The 22,784-nt window shown below is 35.7% G+C and overlaps 2 protein-coding genes across 3 annotated transcripts; both read left to right on the top strand.

Annotated features, from left to right (window-relative positions):
• Window positions 1-75: 75 nt before the first annotated feature.
• LOC125819879 (exocyst complex component SEC3A) lies at window positions 76-18,585 on the top strand. 2 transcript variants are annotated; one of them, XM_049499282.1, is made up of 25 exons: window positions 76-329; window positions 2,839-2,909; window positions 3,684-3,764; window positions 3,847-3,914; window positions 4,011-4,113; window positions 4,794-4,942; window positions 9,378-9,495; window positions 9,825-9,929; window positions 10,397-10,498; window positions 10,588-10,725; window positions 11,272-11,400; window positions 11,494-11,574; window positions 11,660-11,734; window positions 13,863-14,036; window positions 14,170-14,320; window positions 14,400-14,464; window positions 15,179-15,349; window positions 15,430-15,509; window positions 16,392-16,473; window positions 16,840-16,937; window positions 17,025-17,133; window positions 17,258-17,326; window positions 17,760-17,825; window positions 17,938-18,027; window positions 18,371-18,585. In XM_049499282.1, exons 1-25 carry the CDS (start codon window positions 152-154, stop codon window positions 18,479-18,481), a joined length of 2,664 nt encoding a protein of 887 aa, XP_049355239.1. In that variant the 5' UTR covers window positions 76-151; the 3' UTR covers window positions 18,482-18,585. The 2 variants fall into 2 exon arrangements, with proteins under 2 accessions (XP_049355239.1, XP_049355238.1); XM_049499281.1 differs by having other exon boundaries at window positions 14,170-14,323.
• A 1,490-nt stretch (window positions 18,586-20,075) lies between these two features.
• Window positions 20,076-22,119, top strand: LOC125819880 (protein JINGUBANG-like). Its single transcript, XM_049499283.1, has 2 exons — window positions 20,076-20,471; window positions 21,270-22,119. The coding sequence occupies exons 1-2, from the start codon at window positions 20,076-20,078 to the stop codon at window positions 22,086-22,088; spliced, it is 1,215 nt and encodes a 404-aa protein (XP_049355240.1). The 3' UTR covers window positions 22,089-22,119.
• The last annotated feature ends 665 nt before the right edge of the window (window positions 22,120-22,784 follow it).

Below are 22,784 nucleotides of genomic sequence, written 5' to 3'. Positions count from 1 at the left end.
GAAAAGGTTGGACTAATATTATTACATATAGTATTTTTACATTTCCTTAGAAAAAGGGAGGAAAAGACAGCCTATACAACTTTTCTAAGCTGTAAACTGTTCTAACAAGTAAAATAGGAAATCTGAAATTCAACTTCAGAGAAGAGCAAAAATGGCGAAATCGAGTGCGGATGATGAGGAGTTGAGGAGAGCTTGTGAGGCGGCGTTAGAAAGTACTAAGCAGAAGATCGTGATGTCAATCAGAGTTGCTAAGAGTCGTGGGATCTGGGGGAAAACTGGAAAATTGGGTCGTAGTCATACTGCTAAACCCAGAGTTATCGCCATTTCAAGTATGTAATCTATGTTATTTGTGTAGATTTAGTTTTAAATAGATAGTTTATTTTTAGTTATTTAATGAAATGTAGAGGAAAGTAAAGTTGGGTGATTGTGTTGTTTATACTTGTGTTACTGTGTGATCTGTTATAATTTGATGGAATTGAGTTTGTTGAGTTGCTTCTAGAGCTGGAAATGAGTTTAGTAAGACCTTATAGCTAGCTTAGGTGTCTTTAGGGATATCTGATAAATTTGGAACCATATAGAGAAAGGGGCATTAGGTATCTTAGGGAAGTTAGACTTGTTGTGATGGTGAATTATTTCAGAGGAAGGGAAAGAGTAATTGTGAGGTTGCGGAGTTTGAGTCACTGAGGAAACAAAAGTCTGGAAAGATCCTTTTGACTCCTGCTAGGCGGTTTTGGGTTAGTTCGGTTTTTAATTGAAAAAGAAAAGGAAAAAGGAATGAGCTTTGGTGTTTTAATTACCGAGAGAGAAACGTTGAAAAGACTGTGTAGCTCCTATGTAGGGGGCTTGGAGGGGGGGGGGGGGATAAGGAGAAGTAAGAACAAAAAAGAAAGGAGAAACCTGTGAGGTTAGGATTTCTAGCTACCAAGAGAGCAAAGTCCCCTTTTTGGCACTTGGGTAGGAGGATTTGGGAGGTGGGTTTTTTACCATATTAGAAAAAAAAAGATGAAATAAAAATAAGGAGGAGACCTTGTTGAGCTCATTTCTTGTGGGAAAAGCAACTATTTTGCTTTTGGTTGGAGGGTTTACCATATTAATGGAAAAGGAAAAGATCAACTATTGTTGTACTAATTTGTCTTTGCCAAAAAATATTGAGCAAAGTGTGAGTACAAAGCGCCATTTATGGAAGTAACATATGCCATTCTGGTAAGAGTAAGCTAACTAGTGATGCCAATATGAGCTTATAGTTGGTGCTAGATATCTTCATTTTTAATCATATCTCTTCTAGTATGTCCACGCATCCACCTCAACATCTTTATTTACACAACTTTTTTCAGAACATGAAAGTTCTTAACTGACCTACACTCCACCCGATACAACATAGTCGGTCTTACTATCACTCTGTAGAACTTACCTTTAATTTTTGATGGTACCTTCTTATCACACAAGACCCCGAAGGCGAGCCTCCATTTTGCCCATCCCATACCACTATGATGTGTGACATCGTCATTGATCTCCCCATTACCTTGAATGGAAGACCCAAGCTACTTGAAACATCCTCTCTTGGGGATGACCTGAGTATCAAGTCTCACTTTCACGTCAACTTCATGTGGTGCATGCATCTCTGAAGTTTGAACTTTCACTCAAAGTGTTTAGTCTAGGTCCTTCTCTGCCTGAACCCTTTTGACTCCAGGGTTTGTCTAAACCTCCATCCTTGCATTAATTCCGTTGAGTCTTGTCAATCAGTACTATTTCATCGGCGAATAACATACACCATGACACCTTGGATGTTCCACATCAAGTCATCCATCACCAAAGCCAATAGAAACGGGCTAAGAGACAATTCCTGATGCAACTCCATCTTGAATGGGAAGTGCTTCGGCCTTCGAGTCTCCTCCCCATTGTCCTCACCTTGGTATTGGTTCCATTGTACTGTTGTACATGTCCTTAATTGCCCTAGTGTAAGCCACATGTACACCTCTAGCCTCCAAGCATCTCCATAGAATCTCCTTAGGACTTTGTCATAAGCCTTCTCTAGATCAATGAACACCATATGTAAGTCCCTCTTCCTCTCTTTATACTGCTCCACCAGTCTCCTCACAAGGTGGATCACTTCTGTAATAGATTGCCCCAGCATAAATCCAAACTAATTCTCAGGAAAGTTGGCCCAAACAGCACCTTTTGAAAAACAAGAAGGATTAAGGAAAAAATGAGTTGTTAGTAAATTTTTTATCAATAAATGGAACCATGCCATGGATTTTTACTATGGGCCAGAGTACTGGTTGGTAGGTACCACATTGACCAAAAGAGGAGGGAAAATCTTACGCTATATTTGATGGGTACAGAAAGTGGAACAATCAGTGGAGTGGAATCCCAAAAAAGGAAAAAAAGAAGGAAGAATTGGCCATTGGGTACCCAAATATTTTCAGGAGTTGGGCGAAAGGAGGAATTGTATCTCTTCCACATTCTGTCCGCCCATTCCAAACAATTTGAAAGAAATGATCACTTTACAACTAAGGGAATTTAGTGTGAAGTTTTATTTAGTTTAATTACTCTTTTTGGGTAAGAGGTTGTTGATGAAAGATGATCTTATTTTGACTAACACCTTCAATTCTTGAGTAACGGCCAAATTGAGTGAGAAGCTCTTCCTTCATCCAAGATTTTTGACGTTAATATTGTCAGTGAAGTCCTCTAATGATTGTGCCATTTTAACAGATAATGTTCACCTCACAAAATGGAATGGGGTTGTATGTACTTTCAGTTTTTCCTTTTCTTTTAAAATTGTCGATCAGTGTTGGTCATTCTGGTTGTTCCCTCTATCATGATGCGTGGTTTGTGCAGCAAAAGCAAAAGGTCAACGAACTAAAGCTTTTCTCCATGTGTTAAAATATTCCACTGGAGGAGTTCTTGAGGTAAATACTTCTGATTTATTCTCTTTTACTAATTTTTTTTCCTTCTGTTCAGACACTAATCTTAGAACTTATAACCAGATAATAGTGTTCCACCCACGTGAATATGAACCTCTGACTTCATTATGGGTTATCAAAAGGACAAAAAATGAAGCTATGACTTCATTGTTATGAAAATGCCACATAATTTAACATGACAGTTTCTTTACTCAACCTTTATAATGTGCATGATGAAGCTATAATGATATATAATACTGGTCAGAAGTATTTATGTTACTGAATTGTCCTAGATATAGCCAATCTTATGGAAGGCAAAACTGAAGCATAACCAAGGTGCTTGGTGGCAGCCAAGGTTGAACATTACTCCTGATGCTTTGCTTTCAGGCAATCAGTTCCTTGTTTTATCTTTGAAGTTACTACTAATTGGGGAAGGGTAACTCAGTCTTGTTAAGAATAGTCACCCTAATTTGAAGCAGATGATTAGCTAAATTTTCCCTTCCATCTTGTTTTACTCCTGTTCCTCCACCCTTTTCTTTACTGTAAACATATATAATTAGTCACAAGAAATTTTGAGAAGTAGCTACTTGGCACCTTGAGCAATTTGCTTTCTGAACATTGTTTGAGTACCTTGCCTAGTGCATTCACATATTAAAACATTAGAAAGAACCAAATCGGATCTCCCAAAATCAACATATTAGACTAGCGAGTTCCATTTAAAGCAAATTGGGTCGAAATGTCATGTTTTCGCTAACAATTGTGTTATGCTCTCACATGTAGCCTGCAAAATTATACAAGCTTAAGCATCTGTCGAAGGTGGAGGTTGTAACTAATGATCCAAGTGGTTGTACATTTATGCTGGTAATTTCACTGAAGTACTATATTGTCCTTACTCCTATAATAAAGATATTTAGAACTTATTCTGAAGGATTTTTTCATGTAGGGATTTGATAATCTCAGAAGTCAAAGTGTCGCTCCTCCTCAGTGGACAATGCGTAATGTTGATGATAGGTTTGTTTCAAAAAAATTATGTCTATTTATCTGAATTCTTATGCCAACGTGATTTTTCTTCCTTTTGCCGATGAACTTTTTCCTTGATTGTTGTAGGAACCGTGTATTGCTTTGGATTTTAAACATCTGTAAAGATGTTTTGGGTCGTCTCCCCAAGGTTGTTGGCATTGATGTGGTGGAGATGGCTCTTTGGGCAAAGGTGCATATAATAGTTCTGCAACTTGCTTTGAACCTCTTAACAGCACATCTGTAGGCCCCGTCTCTGTAAAGTGTTGCTTCATTCTGTTTCTTATTCAAGATGAATTTTTCTGCCCATGAGCTTGCATTATCATCATCATGATGATAATGCAAACAGTCATCAGAATTAAATTGTTCACCTACATCTCCTTTTTTGTTTAGTTAAATTGTCTTTGAAAAGGATATGGTCTATCTTTTGTGTGTGGACAAACAATAATTTTATTAATATGGAAATACTTCCAAATACAAGCTGTGTACCAAATTCCTTTTAATTAATATGGGAATACTCACACATATAACAAAAAGTAGAGAACCTACACAAAACTTTGGTTCTCTACAGAAGATACCAATCATCTATTATGAAAGGGACCTCATGGTTGCACCAAAAACAAGAAAAAGCCTTGGAAGAGCATAACTTTTCAGGGAAAAAAAGGCCCTTTGAGAAGACGTTATACACACTGCTTACATCCACAGTGAACACATGCTTTCATTAATTTGGAATACATATTCGTTTGCAACTAGTTGCTTTTATATGTTTCTTTGGAGGGTATATGAATGTAGATCCCCAGCACCCAACCCTATAGGAACTAAAATGGACCTTGGTGCTTTATGCAATTCTAATCTATACAAATCTATTTGTAGGAAAATACTCCAACATTTACCAAACAACATACTAATCTCCAAGATGGGCCTGTCAGTGCTGCTGTGGAAGAACGTGAGATGAAAGTAACTGTTGAAAGGGAACTTGTGTCTCAAGCAGAGGAAGAAGACATGGAGGCTCTTTTAGGCACGTATGTGACCTCTTTGCCTCTCTTGTTTTGACATTTGATTATCTCATCTTTGGCTCGAAATGTAAGCTGCTTATGTCTGCATTAACAAACCATCCCTTGGCACAATTGTGAGAGCAATTGCATAATAATGGCTAGTATGTCTCCTACAGTAATGATTAGGTGCTTTAGGACTGTTAACAACTGTAAGAATGGCCTATTTCACGCGGACTCGGGTATAAGAAGTGTTTTAGAGAGTGAAAAGCATAAAAAGAAGGTTTTTAGGAGGCTTAAGCAATAATGTAGAAGCTAAGGGTGCGCCTCTTCAATTGAAAGTGCGCAACTTAAAGAAAATACAAATTTCTTTGTTCCCCCAAAAAAAGAAGAAAAAACTTAAAACCAAATCCAGATATTACCTAAAAATATACTAGTACGTATAACATGAAAATTTGACATTATAGTATCCATTAGATAATGATTATCCATTAAATACTGATGAATATGTTAATCCCTACTAGAATTCAACAACATTATATCCTTTGTTCCAATTTATGTGTCTTAATTTTCCTTATTAAAATGTTGTCTTATTTTCCTTTTTAGTATGTCTAAAAAGAACGCCCCTTCCTATATTTAATAATTCCTTAAGAGAAAATGGCCAAATGACCTCCCAACCTATTACCGGATTTCCACCTACACACCTATTCTTCGCGGGAGTCCTATTACCCCCCTAAACTACTTTAAAATGGAATAAATAACCCCTTAAGTGTTGAGTTGGCATAGAGAGTGACATTCACTCTCTTTGAGAGAGTGAGTTGCCTAATTTTTTTTTTACTTTTTGTTTTTTTTTTCTAATTTTCTTTTTTTCTTTCTCTTTCTTTCTTCTTATTTATCTATACAACTATACATTTTCACCATTATCCTTGTTGAAGCTTTTTCAATAGATGTTTGATATAAAAATTATCAACAACTAATGCATTTTATGAATAAATAATTTTTCAATAGACTTATTTAGAAATCTAACAAATTAAATTTATTTTTTTAAAAAATATACCCATTAATTAATTTTTTTGAAGTCATGGACTCAAGAGTAACAAAATCAAAGTGAAGTAAAATATCTTCAAACTTATTAAAAGAAACTAAAACAAAACAATTTCTTCTACATTTTTAAAGAAGGATCCTACACGTTCTCCTAAAACCCATGAAGAATCAAAATCAAAAGCTCAAATTATAAATTAATCATGAAAATTTTAGAAGGAGAAAGAATAAAGAATGGGGAAGAGAAAAGGTGAGCTGAATTTTCGTTTTTTTATAAATTGTTAGAGATATAGAAATTTATTGAGGTAAAAAATGGTGTTTATTATAGTTAGGGTTGAAAAAATGATTGGGGAAGAAAGGAAGAGGAAGGAGGAGTACTTTTTTTTATAAAAACATTTATTAAATGGTGAGATACACGTGTCAAGTGCATGTATTTCACCACAAGACACATGCCTGGTAATGACATATGACATTTCAGGGAGGAAATAATTCCACTTTAAAATAGCTCAGGGGGTAATAGGATCCCCGTGAAATATAAGTGTGTAGTTGGAAATCCGGTAATAGATTGGGGGGTCATTTGGCCATTTTCTCAATTCCTTAATTCAAACATTCCACATAGCATGTTTAGGACCACAAGATTCAAAGAGCATTTTGGTACATTATACAAATCTTTAGTTTAGGACCACAAGATTCAAAGAACATTTTGGTACATTAACCTTGTGTTCAGTCAAACTAAGACACATGAAATACAACAAAGGGAGTAAAAAAGTAATTTTAAACAAATTTTCATAAAGGTTAAGATAACTTCAATTGCGAAGTTGATTTTCAGTTTCAATAAGTCAACCAAAAAAAAAGAATTAAAATTTTACCAGCTTAGAATTTCTTGGTTAATTGCTGTTGCAACTGTACTGATAAGTAGTTTCAATCAAGTTAATTTACTGAACAATTAGCTTAAATCAAGAGTTGGATAATAGAAGAAGCAGAAAACACCAAGAAGCAAAAAGATCCTTGACAACAAGAGATAACAGAAGTGAAATAAACAATATCATAGGCAAAGGTAGCAAAAGGAGATGCACATGTGAAAAAGAATAAGTCATTGTGATTTACAAAAAGAAAAAGAAAGAAGCAATTCAAGAAAAATGGAAAGATAAAATCTGAAGAATCAGAGTAAAGCTTTAATAATGAGATGGCTATGGAAATATTCAAACAAAAATCGAAGTCTATGGGTTAGAGTCATTAAAGCTAAATATGAGGAGAATGATAATTGGATGACAAAGGAGGTCACTACTCCTTATGGTGTTAGCTTATGGAAATCTATCAGAATTTTATGGAATGAATTCAAAGTTTATTCCATTGTGAAAGTGGCAGATGGTGTTAAAACTGTCTTCTGGAAGGATGATTGGCATAAAACAGGCAACATGGAGACATTATTCCTAGATATTTATAACTTAGTTTTACATCAACAGAGCACAATAGCAGAATTGTGGACACCTCAAGGGTGGAATTTTGTGTTCAGGAGACACCTCAATGATTGGGAAATACCAAGAGTAACAAAATTCTTCAGCACCATCGACCAATTTAGTGGTTTGAAGGTTGGACAAGACATCCTACAGTGGCAGGGAAATAGTAACGGGACTTTTCAAGTAAATGCAGCCTACAGGAAGATAAACCAACCAAACCAGCAGATACTTCGATGGCCTTGGAAACACATTTGGAAAGCCAAAATCCCACACAAAGTAGCTTGCTTTGTCTGGTTATTGGCTAAGGAAGTAGTGCTGACACAAGATAACTTGATGAAAAAGGGGATCCATTTATGTTCGAGATGTTTTTTCTGTGGGGAAACTGCAGAAACAGTGGTTCATTTATTTATACATTGCAATGTCACGAGTCAACTATGGAGATTATTCCTATGTCTCAAAAACATATCTTGGTCCATGCCAGAGAAAATCACAGAAGCATTACACAGTTGGGAAGAAGCAGGAGTTCACGCTAAAAACAGAAACAACTGGAGAATTGTACCTGCAGCTATATGGTGGACAATATGGAAGGAGAGGAACCTTAGAGTCTTTGAGAATATGGAGAATAGTATAGAACAAGTCAAAATGAATTGTATTTTAACTTTATGTTTTTGGTGTAACCAGATATACTCTAATGATACTGGCTCTATCATTGATGTCTTAGGCTCATTATAAGGATAGGACAATAGATTTTGAGTGCTTTTGTAAATATGGTTTCAGTACAACCCATGTACTGTAACACAGAAATAGAAACAGTAACCTATTTCAAAAAAAAAAAAGATTTGCAATAAACATTGTTGCACGGTCAAAGCTTTTTCCAACTATAAAATCTTTCATATTATCATTAATTCTAAAAAAAAAGAAGAAGGGGAAGGGTTGCTACAAACTGGAGATGCAAAAGAAGTCAAAGAGAACATTAATGTCCCCATAGAGGAACCCTGTTATTCTTCTCTTTTCTTCCATCATTGAAAGATCAAGTTCAATAAGTAGTAGCTTTATCCTTGGATTACTTTGTTCTTCACAGTCTAAAAAGTCTGCTTTTTTAAAGTCGAGCTGGCTATCTATTTGCATAACTTCTTTGCAAACACAACATTTTGTACTGGAAGATTACGATGACTGATAAGACATGTTTGATAGAGTAGATGGATTGGTGGCCTAGTGGTCAATGAAGTGGATCGAGAATCATGAGGTCTCAGGTTCAAAGTTAGAAACCAAGGGTGATTTCTTCCTATCTTCCCTAATCTCAGTGGACAAAATTATTTAGTACCCGTGTTAGTGGGAGGTAATAGGTACCCAATGGAATAGTTGAAGTGTGCATAAGTTGGCTCGGACACCACTGTCAAAAAGGATTTTGCAACTTCAGGTGTCACCAGAAGGATAAAGGGTCCATTATCATGGAACAAAAAGGCTGTGGGTTGTTAAGATGGTTGAAGGGTGAACTACTCCATTCCATAATCCAAAAGGTTGATTGGAAACTGCACGATAAAATTCTGTCATGTGAGCAAGTTGTTGATCCAAAGCCCTCCCAATGCCTTTGTGCTGTCCATGCAGTAGGGAATGAAGAATCATCTATAATTAAATGTATAAGGGGCGTTTTCTTCATCGTTATGCTTTGGTAGGGTGTTTTCAACCTTAATTAGATATTTAATGCCAAGTTTGATCCCTAAACTGGGACTGAAGACACTGACAAGTCATTGAAAACCCGTGTTGGTTATCTGTGTTGGAGAACACCAAGCAGTAGATAGCAGCAGTGATAGACCTTAGCTTTTTTCCCCCTTGTTAGCCGTTCTCTAGTTTGAGGTTTACTAGTTAGTTTAGTTGTAGTTGTTCTTCGTTTCCAGGTCCCTGATTTATCTGGGTAACATTTTGGTTCCTTGTCCTGATTTTGTTTTTCCAACTTCCTACAGTTATGTAATGGGAATTGGTGAAGCTGAGGCATTCTCAGAGCGGTTAAAGCGAGAGGTTCAAGCTCTGGAAGCTGCGAATGTGCATGCCATTTTGGAGAACGAGCCATTAATTGATGAGGTGACTAGTCAATATTTTTGTAAAAAGCTCCTATTATTTTGATACCTGTGTTAGAGGAGCTTTTGGTTTTATTTTCTTCCATGAGCTGCTGCTGATGTTGTTTTTGGAACAACCAAATAGACTTCTACTTGAATAGGCTATGCAGCTCTTGCATTGTTGAACTTTTTTTGTGCCAAGTGTAGTTAACAGCAAACTTTGTCTGTCCCCTTATATTCAGCTTTTCTTCCAAATCCTCCAATTTTCTATATGCATATTCTTAGATATACACTTTATTGCCTTCTCAGATTAGGGGAGAATATGTTTCTGCCTCTGAAATAATCGTCCTGCAGGTCTTGCAGGGGCTTGAAGCAGCCACCAGCTGTGTTGAAGATATGGACGAATGGTTGGGCATCTTCAACTTAAAGCTAAGACACATGAGAGAAGACATTGAATCGGTAGGAATCTCGGCATTTCACCTTTGTAGTTTATTATCTAGTATTAGCAGTAAGGAGATAAGTTTTGCCTTACTTAGTTCACTGGTTTTGTATGTGTATTCTATTATAATGTGATCAACTTGTGAATATCTTGAATGTGAAAATTAGTTTTGTGTCCTAATCGTTAGAGCATTATCTGATATGTAGTTTTTCTTTCCACCGCAATGACCAATGGATAAACCTAGATAATATCATTTCTTTCCTGACTTGAACCAAATTTGGTTATCTAGAAGTCTGATCTGTCTGTATATATGCTTCCAGGGAAAAAGGATGATAGTTCTATGTTTGCATGGTTCTAGTTGCTGTAAGACTGAGTTTGCTACATTGCATATACATAATTCAAATATTGAATTGCATTAGAATGTTGACAGCCTATTATTTGAATGTATCTCCTTTGCTAGTGCACTGCTGATCCTTTCTCTATGCAGATAGAGAGCCGCAACAACAAGCTGGAAATGCAATCAGTTAACAACAAAGCATTGATTGAGGAACTTGATAAGCTTCTTGAGAGATTGCGTATACCCTCTGAGGTCTCTCTCTCTATCTGTCTGTCTCCGAGCTTGTTAATGGACACTCAGAAATAAACTAATATTTTTACTTGATCATTCTTGTTTTGTAGTATGCAGCATCTTTAACAGGTGGTTCATTTGACGAGGCAAGAATGCTTCAAAACATTGAGGCATGCGAGTGGTTAACTAATGCTTTACGTGGTCTTGAAGCTCCTAATTTGGATCCTAGCTATGCAAACATGAGAGCTGTATGCCCACTTGCTCATTTCTTTCTTTCTGATTCTTTTAGTTATTTCTTCATCAGTGTTGTGCTTCATCATGTAGGGTAGAAAAGTTTAATATAGGTAAGCATACATATTGAAGCATAGCACATTTTTTGGCCTGATCAGGTCTTGGATAACTGTTGTTTCTCAGGTGATTGGGGAAATAAAAAATGGTCGAATTATTGCAAATACATGGTACTTGTTGTATCATGTGATGTGACTGGCCTTGATGAGCCTTGGCTTTATAAATGGATAGGGAACTTGTCCTTTCTTATTTTATTCTACCAGCTAATTCTTATTGATAAACTTCTTGTTGGTTCTTTGGGGGCTTATGATCTATTACTTTATATGGATGATAAGTATGGAAATTGTATTATTACATCTTATGTGCTTGTTTGCCAATTGAAGTGAAACCAAGTAATCCTGCCTTTCAGATAAACTATTTCTCATTGGCAGTGGATGTTTCTCTAATTTGTGTGTGGAAGTGTGAACTCACTTTTACTTGTGAAAATGTTTTTGACTCTCTTGTAGGTAAAGGAGAAACGAGCAGAGCTTGACAAGTTAAAAACGACATTTGTTCGAAGAGCATCTGAATTCTTGAGAAACTATTTTACCAGTTTGGTGGATTTTATGATAAGTGATAAGAGTTATTTTTCTCAGGTATTCTTCTGCTGGCACTTCTACTTTTTACTCAATTGTCAGCTTTCTTTTGTAAATAGTTTCTATAGACAGCTGATAACATGAATTAAACAGCGTGGACAATTGAAGAGGCCCGACCATGCTGATCTGAGATACAAGTGCAGGACATATGCTCGTCTTTTGCAACATCTGAAGGTCAGACTGATTCAATTTCTTGGTTAACTTTCTATTGTTTATTTTAGTAGTTTCTTATGTCTTTTTCACTATCCTTTATTTACAGAGTCTTGACAAGAATTGCTTGGGCTCCTTAAGAAAAGCTTATTGTACATCCCTTAATTTGCTTTTGCGCCGGGAGGTCAGAAAAGTTATTGATATCAATCCAATTGTCTTTCGATAACTACTTTTACTTCCTTCTTCTTGCTGAGTAGGTTGCTTAGATTCCGTTATATGTTCACTACAGCATTTGTGCACTTCTAAGCTATTTGAATATCTGTTTTCTTCATCTCAAACCTTCAGTCCTTTGCATCAAAGAGTTGCCGAGTTAACCTGCTTTTGGACAAGTTTAATCTACTTGTAACCTACGTTCATAGCTAGACAGTTCCTGGGATATATTGTAAAAGAGGTGCAGACTTCTCTAAAAATGAGACCGAAGTGCAGGCTGTTCACTATAAGCAATAACAAGCTCTATAAAAAATGAAGTGGCAGCAGTAGAAAACCAGATAGAAGAAAATGAGAAAGATGGGAAGAGGGGAATCCAAATTCCAACTCTTTTCAAGGGATCAACACAACACTAGCCACTCAAAGACATTGATTTATAATTAGACTCAGAACTTTTAGTATACATACAAACTGGATGTGCAAGGAAAAATGAATTAGGACTCTAGGAGCTCAATTTTGGAGAAAAGAATTACTTCACGTACAAGTAACTTGGAGCCCCAGTCTAGAGGACTTCAACCAAGTTTACTTGATGCAAGAAAATCTCAGCCCTAGGGAATTAAAGGCAACTGGACTGCAGTCCTCTTGAAAAGGTCCTGAAATTAACTGAACTAGCTAATTTCTAGAATACTTAGATCTATGAACACACTTAAAAGGATAAAGCAATTATCAGCTGCCTTCTCACTCAAAAGAGACATAGCTCAAAAAAGCTACCAAGGACATTACTTGGTGGACCAAACAATGTTCTTGCATGTTCTGTGGTCATAAGCTTTACAGTTGGCTAGCTGGCCCAGACACCAAAAAAATCTTCACATTGGGCAGCCAGAAGTCCAGAACTGAGAGTGTGCATTTTGCCAACAGTTTTCTTCTTTTCTGCTTGTGAGCAGAAATTAAGGGTGAAGCAGGGTTAATTGTCTAAGAGTGACCTAACTAGTAAAGATTGAAAAACATATTTGCATTATGCATTGATGGCTGTCTATTTTTTTTTTTTCAATTTGTGTGTAACTCTGGATGCCCTTGCTACCCGTCTCATAGAAATTTCAGTTAACCTATAAGAAAAAGCTGAATCACTGGATCATACTCCCTGCTCTATTTAGCAAAACAATACACTCCCACTCAGACACACATTGAAAACAATTCCAAATTGCAATTTTCGATGTTTGAAAAAAAATGAGAAAAGAAGAATTACTAAATGTATAGCCTGATTGTTTCCCTCAAGTTGTTAGGGTTTAAAATAATGTTTACAGATGTTCTAGAATAGGAAAGAATCATATTTACAGGCATAATATCATCCCAATGATAAGTTCTCGACTACTTGTCCACATTGATATAATGATATGCATATTAGTTTCTAACCTACAAGGCTACAACTTTAATTGCAAGATATTCATGAGTATCTTAACAATCCTATTCAAGTTGGAAAATACATATCGTAGGCCGTAACTCCTAGTTTGTTGCAAATATAATCAATCTTTAAACCTCTAGGTGGTTTTGTAAGCATATCTTAACTAGTGGATATTTTCATGAGTATTAAGTAGCAGATCTCTCCTTATTTTGTGAGGGGAGTAACTAGTGAATGTAAGAGGGGGATAATGAGGAGAGTAATACATCAATGGGGGCTGATATTTATGTGTTAGTAGAGACTAGTTGATTCCTAATTCCCCTTAAAAAAATCATCCTAGTTGATTCCTAAATGTTATGTACAATTAAAACTCAGTTGGAATGAGAGAAATTGAGATATGCAAGATGAAATTGCTCAAAGGAGAATGTATTGAGAATTGAATCTTGTAAGCCATCTTGGCTAATAGATGTATGTGGTTTGCATTGCTTGTTCTGTTGGTTTTTATCTGCATTGGTGTACCTCCTAAATATTTTTTTATGTTCTGATGAAATATTCCTATTTATTTACCGTGCCTTGTGATTCTCCTTGGACCAACCTTTAGAGTTGAAAATGGAAAAAGTTTAGGGATCACAATAGATTCTTAATAAAGAACATTTCAAGTTTGAACTTCGAAGTAATGACTCCTTAAGTATGCCATACTTTGCAGGCTCGTGAGTTCGCAAATGAGCTTCGTGCCAGTACAAAGGCGTCAAGAAATCCAACTGTATGGCTTGAAGGTTCAGTGGGTTCGAATCAAAATGTGAATAGTGCAGACACTTCAACAGTTTCGGATGCATATGCTAAAATGCTGACAATATTTATCCCTCTACTTGTGGATGAGGTGCTCCTCTACTTTCTTCTCTCTCTGGAATATATTTATATAATGGGTTAATGTTGCTCTTCATAAAACATAATTGGTTAATGCTGCTTTCACTCCCAATATCAAGTTTTTTGTTTCTTTTTTCTAAATGCAGAGTTCTTTCTTTGCTCACTTTATGTGCTTTGAAGTTCCTGCACTCGTTCCACCAGGAGGTCTTGCTAATGGCAATAAAAGTGCTCATGATGAGGATGATGCAAACTATGATGATTTGGGTATTATGGATATTGATGAGAATGACAACAAAGCTGGTACTTCTTTGTCCTTTTTCCTTCCCTTGCCTAGCCTGATTTATGGTCAATTAAGGCTACTTTTCATATCTTGCAGGTAAAAACACTGGTGAGCTAGAGGCACTGAACGAATCACTTCATGATTTACTTGATGGAATACAAGTAATGACACATTTCATTCTTACAATAGCCTTGTTATTTGATTATAATCACAATAATGTGTTAACTTGAAGTGAAAATATGGCCCTACGGGAATCAAGCTAGCTTCTGTTAGTATTAGATTGAGATGCTAAATAAAATACAGATCTTAATTGTAGGTGTGTTTTTAAATTTGGTGATTCTTCTTCTGTGAGCTATGTGTTATCTACATGATCAATGTTCACACCTTCATGCTTGATTGTTTATCTGGTACAATGTGTACTTATCAACGAATTCCTGCTATAACTGTACTCATCCCAATAGAGTTCAACCTTTTACTAAGACAGAAGTCAGAACCAGAAAATTGGTTTTGCATTGTTCAGCAGACAGCTTCATAATCTTTCTTTTCTGTAATCAAAATGCCTATCATCCTCAGCTGTTATGTACAAATTGGCAGATCTTTATGATGCACCACCGTCGCTAGTTGTGTTCTGTAGAACCAGCCCTTGATAAGGCGAGTCATTACTTTCTGGACATATTTTATTTTTCCTTGTCATGAGGTGCTAGTGCTGGATGTTTGCAAGCAAGTTTTACCTATCTTCATGGTTCTTATAGCTTAGTTTTCTCTGTTGGTATTTTTTCTCTTTTGCGGATCAAATTTCTTTGTAGTTTCAGAGTTTTATTGTCTCAATATTCTGTTCGAAACATCTGACAAAACTCTCTTCTTTTCACGTGTAGGAAGACTTCTATGCGGTGGTGGATTGGGCATACAAGATTGATCCTTTGCGCTGTATATCAATGCATGGAATAACAGAACGTTATATTTCAGGTCAGAAGGCTGATGCTGCAGGATTTGTGCGCATCTTGCTTGATGACTTGGAATCTAGAATTTCAACGCAGTTTAGTCGGGTGAGTTCTTATCATAATATATGCTTTTGGAACTCATAAGTGATGATGTTTATTTTCTTTTCTGTTTGCTTCAATTGCAGTTTGTTGACGAAGCATGTCATCAAATTGAAAGAAATGAGCGAAATGTTCGGCAGTTGGGAGTCTTGTCATATATACCAAGGTGGAATGAGTTTCATATGTCTTTAGTTTTGTATACTTGCCTTAACTGTGGAAAACAGGTTTTCTGTCAAATATGTAGTTAAATGGTTCAACTTGGGGGCATCTGAATAGTGCTTGACATACTTTGGGTGTAAAGTTATTGGCTAAGCATGTAAATTTGGTGTCAGAAGGATGTGCTTAACCAGTGGCATTGCAGTTACAGCTTTTGTCTTTTTTTTTTATCTTACCCTCCTAGTTTATGTGGTCTGATATTCTGATTAGTAGTGCATTTAGACATGCTAGAATATAGGCGCTTGTATGATATATCCTATTTTCTTTACTGAAGGATTGACCTTCATTAACACTGAGAATGACATGGGTTTGTTTCTTGGGAACATTCTTTCCCCCAGTTTGAAGGAAAAAGAGAGTGATTTCTCAATTTTCATACTGTAATTGTTACTACCAAGAAAATTACTGCTTTTGCTTGAAGAAATCAATTGCTCCAACTTTTTAACTTACAGTTTGCTCAGCTATTTTTATTTCTATTATTTACCCAATAATTTTCTTTTCAGTTAGACAGTGCCAGTTTTATATTGGATATTCCAACTTGAAGTTCGCCTTAAATTTCAGTTAGTGTATCTGAGAGTTTGGCTTTCTTCCTTCCACTCATATCCTTTCACACTTGTTCCATCTCTGTATTGCCTATTTTATGATTAATTAGCTTCTTTTTTACCTTTTGGCTGTGAGCTTCCTCTAACAACTTTTCGATTGAAGAAATCTGTAACTGCTGGGCTTCTTGTTGTAATTGTACTTCAAAATCTGATTTGCTACTTATTTTCCCTTCAGACTACCGCCAATTGATCTTTTTGTCTTGAACAATCAGCAATTTCATTTGGTATTGTAGATTTGCCACGCTTGCAACCCGTATGGAGCAGTATATCCAAGGACAATCAAGGGATTTGGTTGACCAGGCGTACGCTAAGTTTGTGAGTGCTGTTATCGTGTTTCTTAATAAACGAGTGTGAAGAGCTATTGATATGTGAGATTATGACTGCTGAAGATTTTAAAATGGCTCAATATATAGTTGATTGGTTTTGTTTTCCTTTTTGTTTTTGGTGTTAGTATAGCAGTTGATAATTCTATTATTTGCACTTTTAATATTCTATAATAGAAACTCACATATTGCTAAAGTGGAAATTAGGGGGGAAAAGCAAAATAAAAATTAGGAAATACATAGGCAAATCTTTTCTCCTCTCTGTGTGATGATTTTAATACACACTTTGTTGTCGTCAGATAATACTTTTCTCCTTATGTAATGTTGTGGCGTGGCTGTTTTGGAAATTGTTTGGCAGGTCACTACAATGTTCCTTACTTTGGATAAAATTGCTAAAGCAGACCTAAAATATGAAGACATTATGCTTTTAGAAAACTATGCAGCATTTCAGAATAGGTATTGTTCTAGTGATACTTTCAGAGCTCTATTACATATTCTATTCTGTCAAATGAATTTGAGTGCTGATGGGAAGCAGTTGTGCAGTCTTTATGACCTGGCTAATATGGTGCCAACATTAGCAAAATTCTATCATGAAGCCAGTGAATCTTATGAACAAGCTTGCACACGCCATATCAATGTGATTATATTCTATGTAAGCTTCCCTATTTCTTGCTTCTTTATTTTGTAATGGTTTCTTTGCTGCTTTTATTGTTACTAGTACTTTTTAAGGTCCAAGTCTTTCTGATGATATACCTTAAAACCTGTACTTCCGACAGCAATTTGAGCGACTTTTTCAGTTTGTTCGAAGAATCGAGGATTTGATGTACACAATCCCGCCTGAAGAGGTTAGGTTACTTTTTTTTCCATCTAAGTTCTCCTCAGTTACAGCATTTACTGTCTGCTCTCCTCTTAAGGATATCTTAATTTTCCTTGTTAATTAGTTTCCTGCTTTGTTATTAAGTTGATATGAATTTGAGCCACTACATGACATTAAATTACTAATACTGGAATAAAGATGTATTCTCTCTTTGGCAGATAGAACTTTAGGTTTGCATTGCTGACATTTTTAAAGTTTAAGCTGACACTCAGCTAAAATTTGGTTCCCTTATTTGTACCTCGGTTATTCCCTTTCCTCTTTTTGATGTAACAAAAAATTGTTTTGTTCCATAATTTGCACTTGCTTGAGGTTTCTGTCGACTTTAAATGCAAATGCTTCTTATTTGGCTGCGTCAATAGATCATCAGTTGCTAATGATATATTTCGTTTTAAATATTTTAGATTCCATTCCAACTTGGGCTGTCAAAGATGGATCTGCGGAAGGTGGTAAAATCCAGTTTATCTGGGGTAAGTCTGTCAATCATGTCCTCATTTGATCTTCTATTTTTTTTAACCTAAAAAATGTGTCACTTAAAACATTTCGGGGTCTTTGATAAATGTTCAAACTTTGCTTCTATAGGTGGATAAGTCCATTAGTGCAATGTATAAGAAATTGCAGAAGAACTTAACCTCAGAGGAGTTGCTGCCTTCATTATGGGATAAATGCAAGGTATATCTAGCAAAATAGGGTATTGAAAGTAATCACTTGAAAATCTCAATGAGGAATAAATTATACGGTGCCTTGTGTGACTCACATTGTAAAACTGGTGAGACAATCCCGGGGAATCCTCTGGCCATTGCCTTGTCCGAGTTCTACTATTAAAGTACTCAGTCCTCGCTATGTGATGAGATGGACAGTGAACTGGACAACGGATAGAATAGCACCATTTTGTGTTGCTTTAAAATTTTATTTTGTGCCTAGACTTTTGTTGGTCCCTTCCAATATTGATCTCATCTTCCGTTGGTTCATTTTTCGTATAGCAAGTTTACCTACAACGTTCATATTCTTGCAGAAAGAGTTCTTGGACAAGTACGAAAGTTTTGCTCAGCTTGTAGCCAAGATATACCCCAGCGAGAGCGTCCCATCTGTGTCAGAAATGCGCGATCTTTTGGCATCCATGTAAAGAAGCTTTTTGTGAGTTCGATTCTAGTTTTAGTTGTTAGGAAAAGTGTGTTGTAGAGTATGTCTTCTGTCGTCTATTTGTTTTCTGTAGAGCATTTGCCTTTATCGTCCTTGCCGCCTTTTTTGTTGTTGTAATGTTTTCTTTTAAAGCTACTGTATGAGTTATCTAAGTTTTTATTTTTCAAGTGCAACTGTGGAGGAAGAAATGTTTAATCTTACTACATATCAATTCATCTATTAGTTATTAAAGAAGTGTTTTCACTAGTTATGCCGTTAAGTATTTTGTTGATTTTCGAATTCCTACCTACAAATGTAGGTTATGTAGATAGGCAAGTCATTGTTCATGGTTATCAACAAAGATTGTGGAGTAACAAATATTTTTTGGGTTTGAGATTTGAATATGGAATCACGGGAATGTTTTATTCTTCAAAGTGAGACATGTTCGTGTGAATTCGGATTAATCGAGCCCCAAAACGGATATGGAACCCTGGTTTATTTGATTGCGATGGAGTGGTGAGTATTAATCCATCTTGAATCTGCTATTTCAGATTCGAGCCTTGGGCATCAAGTGGTTTTTGATAGGGAGTGAGTTATTCCTAGTAAAATCTTTTGGTGCGATTGAGCCTCAAAACATATATCAAACACCGGTATATTTGATTGTAGTGGAATGGTAAGCGGTCATTTATCCTTAATCAAATATTTTATATTTGTGTCTTGAGTATCAAATCGTCTTTGAATGATAGAGAGTGTTTTATCCTTCAAAGTAAGATTTTTTAACGTGAATTTAAATTAATCGAACCTCAAAATGAGGATGGACAGGAGAAAGAAAAAAAAAGTCAGTTCACGGATGGAAATGCAATGATTAGCTTAATTATTTCTTAAAGGAGCTATCCTTATTGCCTCTTGTGTTTCACCTTAATACGTAATTGTATGATTTTCCAACTCCTCACCTGGCAGCTCATGTATGGTATGGAGATAAATTGCCCCCTAAACTAGGGTGACGGAAGGGGGAAATAAATATACTTTTATGTACTTAAGGTGTGTAATAGGTCGCCCCATTAGTTAAAGTGTGTAAATGACTTTTGGGTACAAGTTTAGGGGGTAATTTATGCCTTTTGCCTTTAAAAAAATTATAACTCATAAGTTCAAATCCTAGCTAACCATGGAAGCTAGCTCGGTCGATGAGCTTTATGCCTTTTAAAATTGAGGTGGACGGTTCAAAAATAAATCGTTATATGAATTTCTAACTCTATCGCTATCGATATATGTGTCAACATCTTATCACCCCTTCATTTCCATTCCCATATTATTATAAATTTCATAATAATACAAATTAAAACCATTTTTTCATCTTCCCCTCCTTTCATATTCCCTACAAAACCTCTCCTCCATTCTCTCCAAATTCATTAATTTTCCTTTCCATCTTTTCTTCTCATATTTTAAACATCAAAAAGAAAAAATCTCTTCTTTTTCTTTTATGGTGGAAAAACAACTAGAATGTCAAATACAACAAAAAAAAAAAATCCATAATCCACCATAATTTCCCCCAATTTTTTTTTATTTTTAAAAAAATCCCTTTCATCTAATTTATAAACATGTCATCTACTATGAATGACGATGAATTTAACGTTCAAAAAAGTAAATTTTCGGCGTATGATCGTCTTAGTTGTGAAAATTCTCCTATGAATATGTCACCATGGAACCAAAGTTGTAATTTAAATGCTATAAATGATGATGATGACGATGCTACGAAAAATAATCATAAAATTTGTTTAATTGGTTCACTTGTACGTGAAGAAGGACATATTTATTCTTTAGCTACAAAAAATGATCTTCTTTATACAGGTTCTGATAGTAAAAATATACGTGTATGGAAAGATATGAAGGAATTTTCAGCTTTTAAATCAAATAGTGGACTTGTTAAAGCTATTATTATTTCTGGAGATAAGATATTCACCGGTCATCAAGATGGAAAAGTTCGTGTTTGGAAGGTACTATTGAATTATGTGACCATCTCGTTGTTTAAATTTGTTACATAGAACATATATACTGTTTTTTTTAAAAAAAAGTAGTGATATTATGTTATATTTCAACATGTTTTGTTTGATTTTTTTTTTTTTTGTGGGAAAAAGATGTGGAAAATCGTTTTGATAATGGATGGCGGTGAGAATTGTACCAGGACGACCTCTTGTCTTGTGTGCAACGGTGGAGCCATGTGTAATGAATTTGGCTTCAAAAAAAAATTCTTCAAAAATTATATTGCGTGAATAGAGTAAAAATAAATGAAGATTTCTTTGTATATACATTTTTTTAATCTTAATTATGTGTTAGTGATTGTTTGTGCATATTAAAAAGAAAAATATGAAAAGGTAATAACGTTTTTGTGACATATTAAAAAGAAAAATATGTCACAGGAATTGAAACAGATGAAATATATACATTTTTGAATCTCCTTGTTATAAGAGAATCTAGTAAGAAGAACCCTCTCTAAGATCGTTTTGTTTAAGGGTTGCTCGTCTTTTGAATAGAAGGAAAAAGGTAAAACATAGATTACCATTGTTCCTACATGACGTGATCAATCCTTTCTGAGGCGCTTCTTGTATGTGTCTTGTCCATCCTTTCTGAGGCGCTTCTTGTGACTCAACATGAGATAAGAAGGCGGAACTTCCTAAATGTAGTTTAAAAAATTGTTTCTTTGCATTTCTCAAATCCCTCCTTTACAAACTCGTATGACTATCTCATCTGAAAGTTTGAACTATTACGAGTTACGAGACTTTATATCTCAACAGGTACAACCTAACAACCCTAGTAGTTTCAAGCCTGCTGGAACTCTACCAACATTCTTTGACATTTTCAAGGCTTCAATTAGGCCAAGCAATTACTTCATGTCAGCAAAACACAACAAAGCTTCAATTTGGATCAAACATTGGGATGCAATATCTTGTTTAAGCATGGACCATAATCATGGCCTATTATACTCTGCATCATGGGACAGAACATTCAAAGTATGGAGAGCTGACAGTTCAAAATGTCTCGAATCAGTTAAAGCACACGAAGACGCTGTTAATTCAGTCGTAGCTAGTGCTGATGGCGTTGTCTACACCGGTTCAGCTGATGGTACTGTCAAGATATGGCAAAGAGAGTTCACACCAAAGACGATACGACATGTTTTGGTTCAAACACTTTTGAATCAGGAGTGTGCTGTGACTGCTTTAGCAGTTAACAAGTCTGGTTCTGTTGTGTATTGTGGTTCATCAGATGGTGTTGTGAACTTTTGGGAAAAAGAGAAGAAGAATTGGACACATGGTGGTGTACTAAAGGGTCATAAGTTGGCTGTGTTGTGTCTTGAATCAGCTGGGAATCTTGTGTTTAGTGGATCAGCAGATAAGAACATTTGTGTTTGGAGAAAAGAAGGTTGTGTTCATACATGTTTGTCTATGTTGACAGGACATAATGGACCTGTGAAATGTTTGGCTGTTGAACAGGATAAAGAATCAACAACAAGTGATAAAAAATGGGTACTTTATAGTGGGAGTCTTGATAAGTCTGTCAAAGTTTGGAGTGTTTCTGAAATGGCACCAATTATGCACAATGGAGATGTTCAATAGATGTTGTAATTTGTCTATGTTGCTTAGACTCTGAAAAGAGTCAACGGGTGTGTGTCGGATTCTCCAAAAGTAGTGTATTTTTGGAGAATCTAATATGGGTGTGGCATTGAAAGTGATGAGTTTGAGCAACTAATTAGGTATCTGTGAAAAAGTGTTTGATGTGTGTTGTGTTTTTTTTACACTCATTGGGAAATAGAGAAGATTTGTTGGGGGTTATTATTGTAAAATTGTAAGATTTGTACAATTAAATGGTGTGTAAATTTGTTGGCCATTGGTTTCTTATATTATATATAATTTTTTGGTATATAATGTTCTTTTTCACATGTTGAACAAGGGGTAGTACAAGAATATTCACCTGTTGTCCATGGAGTATGCCTTTTAGGCTCTGACTCACTCTCTATATGGACGAACCTTGTGGAGAAACCCTTTGGGTTTTCGAGGGATTGGATTCCGAACCAATGTTTGTGTTAGTCTTTGTTTTGAAAAATATAACTAGTTTTGAGTTTGATTCAAGAAAGAAGAATTGTGGTAGTTTGACATCTAGCATAGAAATAGTTTTAGTGACGAATCATTTAAATGAGGATTAGTACAAGAATATTCACTTGTTGTTCATGGAGTACGCTTTTCAGCCTGATTTTAGGCTCTGATGACTCTATGTGGACGAAACTTGTGGAGAAACCCTTTGGGTTTTCGAGG

Source organism: Solanum verrucosum, unplaced genomic scaffold (genome assembly GCF_900185275.1).
Source record: "Solanum verrucosum unplaced genomic scaffold, falcon-dt-bn FXZP01000229.1, whole genome shotgun sequence".
Lineage (NCBI taxonomy): Eukaryota > Viridiplantae > Streptophyta > Magnoliopsida > Solanales > Solanaceae > Solanum > Solanum verrucosum.
This window is presented reverse-complemented; position numbering and strand designations above follow the sequence as displayed.

What these genes read in the sequence shown, in the direction of transcription:
- LOC125819879 (XM_049499281.1), top strand. Translation starts at nt 152, where the DNA reads ATGGCGAAATCGAGTGCGGATGATGAGGAGTTGAGGAGAGCTTGTGAG. An exon ending in CCACTGGAGGAGTTCTTGAG is followed by an intron (nt 2,910 to 3,683) that starts GTAAATACTTCT and finishes TCTCACATGTAG; the next exon opens with CCTGCAAAATTATACAAGCT. An exon ending in ATGCGTAATGTTGATGATAG is followed by an intron (nt 3,915 to 4,010) that starts GTTTGTTTCAAA and finishes TGATTGTTGTAG; the next exon opens with GAACCGTGTATTGCTTTGGA.
- LOC125819880 (XM_049499283.1), top strand. Translation starts at nt 20,076, where the DNA reads ATGTCATCTACTATGAATGACGATGAATTTAACGTTCAAAAAAGTAAA. An exon ending in GAAAAGTTCGTGTTTGGAAG is followed by an intron (nt 20,472 to 21,269) that starts GTACTATTGAAT and finishes ATATCTCAACAG; the next exon opens with GTACAACCTAACAACCCTAG.